Source organism: Callorhinus ursinus, unplaced genomic scaffold (genome assembly GCF_003265705.2).
Source record: "Callorhinus ursinus isolate GAN/ISIS: 27379988/994484 unplaced genomic scaffold, GSC_fseal_2.0 scaffold17, whole genome shotgun sequence".
Taxonomy (NCBI): Eukaryota; Metazoa; Chordata; class Mammalia; order Carnivora; family Otariidae; genus Callorhinus; species Callorhinus ursinus.
In genome coordinates this window covers 39131243-39139843 of record NW_027397079.1, presented here as the reverse complement: position 1 = coordinate 39139843, position 8601 = coordinate 39131243, and the positions used below count along the sequence as shown (strand labels likewise).

Below are 8601 nucleotides of genomic sequence, written 5' to 3'. Positions count from 1 at the left end.
TCTGTGTGTGTGTGTGTGTGTGTGTGTGTGTGTGTGTGTGTGTGTGTGTGTGTGTGTGTGTGTGTGTGTTAAGAGGTTCACGGAGGGAGCACCTGTTACAGGTCTTGCCAAAAGCATAGAAAGTAGAGGGACTTCCAATCTCGGGCCATTCAAGCCGGGATTAGGGTGTGTGGGTGGGTGGGTGTGTGTTTTAAGAGGTTCATGGAGGGAGCACCTGTTTGAGGTCTTGCAAAACAACTAGGTTGCTAGTTTACCTAAATGCTTACTTAAACCCCTCACCACGTGGGAGGACAGCACCCATGCACGGCCTGACAGTCCCTGTCTCCACAATGGAGGAATAAGTATCTGCGATCGGTTTATGGCAGTGGAGAGTCACATACCATCTCAGAATCGGAAATATAGGAGGGAAAAAAAAGGATCTCTGCTGTGACAAAGGACAAGTCACTGTGATGGCTATCTTAAATTATTCAATATAAGAAGTAAAGCTGACCAAAAGCCCAGAGTTGGACACTGAGGGCCACTCCTCTAGAAGTCATCTGTTATCCTGACTGAGGGACTGAGATTTATGACTCTCTTTTCCAGATGCAGCAGGTGGGGCCGTTGTTCCCGATCCCAAAGCTCAGAGGGCTCCCTCCAGATTTCATTGCAATGCCTCAAAGCCCCGCGTCCCCCCTGCAATGACAGCCCTGTCTTGGCTTGGTGCGCGGGGGCCCTCACCTTCTCATGATCTGGATCTCCAGGCACCACCGCTCTCGATTCCGGGGGCTGAGCTCCTGCCGGCACTGCTTGATGGCAATCTGCTCACCTGTTTCCTGAAGAGAGAGCACGCACAGGGACAGGAGGAGCAGAACTCCCGACCAGACCCACCAAGAGCGCCATGGGTCAAACATGAATTGTCTCCTTGGGGCCCGGAGCACGGCCCGCAGGACCTCTGGGATCCCAAGGCCCACATACGTGTCCTCTGATAGATGTCCCCAAGTCACTTGCCAGCCTCTCAGGCTGGCCTCCACACCTCCACCTCTTGCCTGACTTTCTCACTTCTAGCCACCCAGAGTCAACACCAAGGCCTTGTTCAGGTCCCCCCTCTTCCATGAAACCTCTGCTCACCATTCCTGCCGAAGAGCTTTCTCACTTCTCTGAGCCCCAACTGCTAGATAGAACCACAGGACATTGCTGGTATTGACCATTTTGACCCATGCCAATGGCACCTGCCTGTGACTCAACCTAACAGTTAATGCCACACTGCCTTCATACTTCATGCAAGTTTCGTCTCTCCAGAGAGAGGGCAAACCTAGCAGAGCAGCTGGAACACAGAGGATGATTCAGTTTAGCATTTCCTAGCTCTGTGACCTGGGGCAGAGCACCTGGTCTGACTCAGTTTCTTCATCTGTAAAATGAGAACGCCTACACCCACTTTCCAGAGCTATCCTGAAGCTTAGTACCTAGCAGTGTCCAGCTTTCAGCAGGCGTCCAATAACACTGCTGGGGACAGAGCAGACCCATGTCACACAAGTACTCCTGGCGTCCAAAATCCTCTGCAGCTTGGCCCCACCCTGCCTTTCCAGCCACTCTCCCAAGAAGCCCCCCATCCCCTCCCCCAGCCCACGCATCTGACACTGCAGCTGTATCAGACCAGCTGTCCAGTCCCGGGCTTCTCTGGTCTATGCTCTTGCTCGCGTAGGTGCGCAGGCGCTGCAGGAACCCACCTCAAGGGGGTCTTACTCTGCTCTCCAAACAGGCCACTTCATCACACACACCTACCAAAGACTTCTTTCCTGTAGAGTCATAGCTTTATTTTCTTTTCTTGGTTAGATTACAGGCTTATCCATCTTCACGCACTTTAACCTCTTCTCTAGTAACCAGCACAATGCCCTCCGCCGAGAGATTTTGTGAATGGAAGGGAAGGCAATCAATAAAACGTTTGTGAATAATTAACTGCCTGCCTGTGTCCTGAGGATTAACTCATCCCTTTTCCTTGGTACTCTAGGCAGCACCAAGGAGCCCCAGGGGACAGACTAAAAGGAGTGAGCCCTACGGCTACAGTGCTGGAGGCAGCAGGGACAGTGACTCTGGCCTCAGGTGCTCTGCCCACCACAGGAAGCAACTGCTGCCACCTCCTCAGGCCCACGGGGCCTCCAGGATGGCTGAGGGACAGTGGGTGTCCCTGGCCATGCCTCTAGTGGCAGAGGCCTGAAAGCTGGGCCCACCACCAGTGAGCAAGCTGACTTATACCAGCAACCTGTATATTCTGTGTCCGTGCAGCAACGAACGACCTCCCCAACAGCCCTATGTACTAGGGAAGAGCCACGCCTGCAGGATGGTTTCAGCAAAACCTCCAGCAAGAAAAGATGGCAGAACGATACCAAGATTCTACTACTTGCCCAACTGAAGAAGGATATTCTAGAGGCCCTGACAGACCATTTTCTGAGTTTTGTCATTTTAGGAAACGCACCCTGAAAAGAATCCCCATTCTTGTAAGTGTAGCAATTCATACGGTGCTGGATGGGACTTGAACAAGACACGTTGAGGGGCACCTGGGTGACTCAGTCGGTTGACAGACTCTGGGTGGCATCTCAGGTTATGATCTCAGGGCTCTGGGCTCAGCGGGGAGTCTGCTCAAGATTCTTTCCCTCCCTCTCCCTTTCCCTCAGCCCCTCCCCCTGCTCACACATATTTCTCCCCCTCTCTCTCTCAAATAAATCAATAAAATCTTGAAACAGGCACCTGGAGAAGTGTGGCAGGACCTCCCCATGCGCACGCGCTGTCTTGCAGCAGGAACTGCAACATGGGCACGCAGCTACCAAACTGGCCGTGATCCCCGCAGGAACACAGACCCACCCAGTAAGGAAAAGAAAAATGGAAGTCTCCAAACATGAGCAGAAGTAGTCTAAGAAAACCACTGAGTCACTGATTGTTAGACCAATCCCTAAAACTGACCTTCGAGAAAGATGAGCTTCAGAAAGAAGCCTCTTGTGCCTCATACAGTGCCAGTGCCAGAAAAGAGACAACACCTCTATGATATTCTCAGAAGTTGCTTCTACCAGATCCCAATATTGCTGTGGTTAAGCTGTGTGTCAAGCAGTTCCCTCACATGCCTATTTTTTTTAACAGCTCTACTGAAATATAATTCACATACCACACAATTCATCCATTTTAAAGTGTGCCGTGTTAACGGTGTGGGGTACGGTCAGCATAGTACAACCAAAACCACACATCAATTTTAAAACATGTTCATCACCCCCCAAGGAAACCCCACATCCATTAGCAGGCACCCTTCCCCCAGCCCCTTGAGCAAGGGCAATCACCTATCCTCACAGATTCACCTGTTCTGAACATTTCACAAATGGAATCACATGCTAAGTGGTCTTCTGTGATGGCTTCTTTCACTTAGCATGATGTTTCCAAGGCCCACCCATGCGGTAGCCACATGCCTATTTTTGTAAGGACACACACTCCTGAGGGTGCAGCCCGTGGAAGCAGGCATTGATAATCAGGTCCTACCAGACCATTCACACATTGCTATTAGAACCCCGATCTTTGGCCCAGATCCCTAGGCACTCTCTGAAGAAGAGCTGATCTCTTTCAAAAATCATAAATCCTGTTGCTATTGAACCAACCAGTGCAGCTGTACAAGTGAACTCAGGTAGAAATCCATCTAATACTTTTCATGAGTTAGGGAATGTGTGAAAATACTGTTTCTTCAATTGATGTACAGACTGTTAGATCTCACAAAACGTTACACCCTCTACATCGTGAACTTCCCGATTCCTGTCTGTCCTCAAACGGATTTAAATTTGCTTTCAGGTTTCACTTCCCCTGAATGTTCAGACTGAAACATTTTAGCCCAGTTCTATGGTAACTTCATCAATGGCAGCTCTGACGTGCCATTAGAGATGCTTGTTTCCAGTCAGGTGGGATCTCCATGGAAACTGAGACTGGAATGTACGGTTCTACAACTGATGGGCCAAGTGCAAAACGAGGTAACAGTGCCAAGGGAGTCCATTCAGCAGGTAATCTTTTAATGGACAGTCTGATAAAAGTAACGGTTTAGAACAAGATACTGCAACTCACGGTCTGTCATCTCAGAATGACTCAGAGCTTAAATCAAGATATTTAAAGATCTGCACCTATTTTAACTTCCATACACAGAACAGTTAGTTTTTTGTGTTTTGTTTGTTTTTTACTGCCGCTATTAACAAATTGCCACCAACTTAGTGGCTTAAAACATAAATTTATTTCCTTACAGTTCTCGAGTCAGAAATCTGGTACAGATCTCACTGGGCAAAAATCAAGATGTCAGCAGGGCCGTGTTCTTTTCTGGAAGCTCTGGGGGAGAATAAATTTCCTTGACCTTTCCAGCTTCTAGAAGCTGCCTGTATTCGTTGGCTCAGGGTCCCTCCCTCCATCCCCAAAGCCAGCAGGGACCAGTTGACTCCTGTCACATTGTATCACTTGGACACTGACTCTCCCGCCTCCCTCTTCCACTTTTTTTTTTTAAGATATTCACAGGTTCAGGGGTTAGGATGCAGACATCTTTGGGAGGGGCCATTATTCTGCCTACCGCAGACAGTATGCTTCCTTCATAAAAATGACAAATAAATCAAACCCCAAAGGTAGATTAAGTGATTTAGAAAATATTTTAGGTAATCTATACATTGGATAACTGTAGATAATTGCAATCTTCTGTTCAACACTCACTGGATCTAACACACAGCTGTTACCCGGCCCAACCCAGAGTCCAGAAATAGATTTTGATATTGAAGACTGATATTAAAGATTGAAGATTTGATACTGGCCTCAGTATCCTAATTCAAACTAAAAAGTGAACTTCGCAATATGAATACTAAACACATTGTGGACTAACTGGGCACAGACATCAAAACTCACTTTCTGTTTGTGGACAACTCAGCTTAGTCCTACGGTTTCAGGGGAAATCCTAACTCCCTAGGCTTGGGAATGTCTCATACAGATACAGACACACTTAAACTTTTCTTACACAGTGACCCTTGAGGCTATTCTAAAACATTACAGTTTTCCATGAATAATACTTCATTTGAAACAGAAACCCATACAGAATGACTTTTTGTTACTAAAAACATACCTGCTCTAGAAAGCAAAATTCAATTAAACAGTTCAGAAACAGACTAAAAATACCAGCTTTGAAACCCTGGGGAGTTTGTTCTTCACTAGCAATGAAACTCCAAGAGCAGCGGATGACTTTCTTTATTTGGTTAGAACTTCCTAGAGTCTTAGCTCAGTTCTGTGGAAACCCACACTTGGCGCAAACCATCTCAGCCTCCAACTTCTGGTAAGGGATGCCTCATGTGGGACAAAATTTAAAACTGGTTTGTATTTTGAGAAAATGGAGACAGGTACCAACAGTGTTACCCATACTGAATGCAGTTTATCATGAAGGTCCCTCAAGTCTGCGATTCTTTTGTACATGAAAACAAAACTTGTGTGGAACTGGGGTATGGTATAAAGTGGCGGGGGGGGGCACCTCCTCAGATGGCTGAGAGCTACCAAAAGGTGTGACAGCACAAGTGAGCTGAAGGTCAGTCTACTCAGGAGCTGACCCAGCTTCCCAGAGTTAGCCTTCTTCACATGAGGAGGGGAAATTCACTGGAAGCCAAGAGGTACATTCAAACCTCTGGCTCAGAAACCTGTTTCCTGTTACCGTGGCAACCATCCAACAGGCCACTGTGGTAAAAGGGGGTAATTAGTAATAACCAGCTCATTCCTTCTCAGGCCCTGCCCTCCAAGATGAACACTTCAGAGAAGAAGTGCTAAGCTAGGCCTAGAGAGAGCCTAAGGACAGAATTCAGGTCTGAGAGTCAAAAGGTACAGGGTCTGGCTACAGCTTTCACCACTGACTCAGCCACGTTGACCAGTCTAGGCTGAGAAGGCTCTGAGTTCAACCCATTCCCTTTGGTGTAAACAGCCAACAGACACAGAGGCCTCCAAACTCACCCACAGGGGCTTATGGGGTGAAATAAGTCAGGGTGTACCTCCTTCATCCTTCACCTGGTATATGTGGGACACTGAGCCCACTAGTTTAGCTTCTGGGTCTTTATCCATAAGAGGGAGATGACTCTACCCCTCAGGCAAAACGAGATGGAGTGTCTGACACAGAGTGAGCCTTTAGCAAATTACAGTAGCATCATTTCCTTTCTCTGGCCTTGTGTAGATGTTACTCTACCCATTTGATTTGTCTTCTCTTCAGACTCTCTACAGTCTGTCTCCTTCCAAGATTCTGCTCAAGTTCCCTTTCCTCAAGGAGCCTTCCCTCTCCCCTGAGCATTCACGAGAGAATATGGATAACGCATCAAACACAGCTGGTACAGGACACAGCCATTCATAGTTCTACACAATTCGGCGCCCATATTTAGACCTATTTAATATACTGCTAAGCATTCATTTTACCTCCTCAATTGGAGCATAAAGACACTGAGGACAAGGTTGTTTCTTTTTTTCCCCCCTAATGGAGCTTGGGTCGGTGCTCAATAAATTCTTAGTGAATTGAATGAAGTCTTTAAGACTTCCAAAACACACACATAAGCTGAAGTGAGCTTAATCTTGTCCAGTGAGGAAACAAGTCAAAGTCGGTACTACTTTGGAGAGATAATTAGTAACACCTTACTTTTTATAGCTTTATGATAGCCAGTACATTCATTACTTTGTGTCATCCTAACAGGCATCCCTGAGAAACCAGACAGCAATTCCCAGCCTCTTTCACAGCAAAAGTGCACAGAGAATATATTTGCAAGGCACCCTGGGTCATTTCCAGATCCTTTCAGAAAGCAGCGGCCCTATTTCATGCCCAAACATGCTGAGAGCCAAGGAGATCAATATCTTTAGCATCCTCAAAATCCATGGGGGAAGTTTGGGCCCAAAGCCATGAAGCTGGCAAGTAACAGAGCCAGGACTGGAACCCAGGTATGGGTGACTGGGAGTCATGTGGTTTTCCCCCCTTATTCCCAAAAGGTGCTGCAGGCTGAGGTCACTCAGGTCATCTTTTTCTTCTTCCTCTGTATTTAACAAAGGTCTTATTGAAAACATCAGCCTATCTACTGATAAACGGTTTGTGCTGACCCTCGGGCTAAGGATTTATGGGAGTACAGACACAGCAAGGACTGCCAAGGCCCATGCTTGGTAACAGATTCCATAAACTCAGGGAAACCGGGGTAGGGGCATTTGGTACACTGCCCTTGCTAAGAAATATTTGTTTTAGAAAGATTTATGCATGTTGTCCTCCAAAGGAGAGTTTTTCCCTTAGTGCTTCAAAATGGTTTAGACTGATTGAAGAGACCTGAGAATGTTCTAGGGGTGTCCATAATCTTGGATCACCCACCATGGAAAAGCCACAAGCCACAGTAGAGAAAGCAGGAAGTTGGGATTTGAATCAATGTAGGTTCAGATTCCAGTTCCTTCACTTACTAGCTTAGCCTCTTTAGGTAAGTGACCTAACCTCTCTGTGCTCCAATTGCCTCAGCAATAAACAGAAATAAAGACAATAGGCTGGCTTACTTGGAGGTGTGACTGTTGACCTCGGGATCGTGAGCTCAAGCCCCACTTTGAGGGTAGAGATTACTTAAATAAACTTAAAAAAAAAAAAAAGGTAACAGTTCTTCCTTTTAGGGTTATGCAGGCTGGAGATAAAACATGTAAAATGCCTAGCCCACTGATGGCACATGGTAGGTTCTCGATAAATGATAGGTCTGATTACTGGGCATCACAAATGTGACTGAGGATACCAAGGCTTAGATTCTTTTATGCAATTGCTCTTGTGATAAACTAAAAAGTCTCTCTTTTGTAGACAAGATAAAGTATATGGAATATTAGGAAACGTACATGGTTGCAAAGTACAATCGTTATATGTGTATACAGATATATGTATAATCATTGTATGACTGGAGTTAAGTTGTCAAAATCACCTATCCCACCAGCTTTCTTCAAGAGGCTGTGAACACTGGCGCATCCACCAAAGAATACACTACTCCTGTTCTGATCTTGGACATCAACTAAAGAACCTCCTAAGCACCCACAGCAGACCTAAGGATTTCCCCACCCGAGGAACAACCCAGGAGGGTGACGGAGAGCTTCCCGGACTGAGCCAGGCTCATCAGCAAGGTTTCACTAAGTATGTGTGAAAGTTGACTCCTCCTGCTCTCTCAGGCCTCACCTTCTATTCCCCCACTAAGTCCTAAAATAGCTCGTAGATCTGCCCACTTCTCTCCATCTCCAGCCACCTTCAGCCGCGTCCAATCTCTCACCTGTCCAATCTCCAAAAGCTTCATGACTCGTCTCCCCACATGACAGGGCAGTGCCAGTGGTGTCCTGGTACCAGCTCTTCTGAGAGCGGATTGTTAAACATTTGGGAATTCAGTGAGACCGGCTAATTAAACTGTCAGTGGCTTGAAACAAGCCATAGTGGGAGTAGTTACCCCATGGAAACTGGTAAACACTACTACTCAGGATGTTATTTTGGGGAGCCAATTTCCCAGCACATCACTGCCTGGGCCCCTTCCAAACTCTTCCTGCAGTCAGAGCAGACCCCCTTCCAACAGCTTCCTGTTGCTCTTCAGATAAAAATGAAAGCTC

The 8601-nt window shown here is 46.8% G+C and overlaps 1 protein-coding gene across 10 annotated transcripts in view; it reads right to left on the bottom strand.

The window, feature by feature from the left end:
• Positions 1–8601, bottom strand: part of IKBKB (inhibitor of nuclear factor kappa B kinase subunit beta) — a 56912-nt gene that overhangs the window by 43349 nt on the left and 4962 nt on the right. For 9 of the 10 annotated variants that reach the window (XM_073902560.1, XM_073902562.1, XM_073902568.1 and 6 more), the window contains exon 3: positions 718–812. The exons of the other annotated variant lie outside the window; for it this stretch is intronic. In XM_073902560.1, the coding sequence (XP_073758661.1) occupies positions 718–812 (95 nt within the window). The remainder of the gene's footprint in view (positions 1–717; positions 813–8601) is intronic. 10 annotated transcript variants of the gene reach the window in all.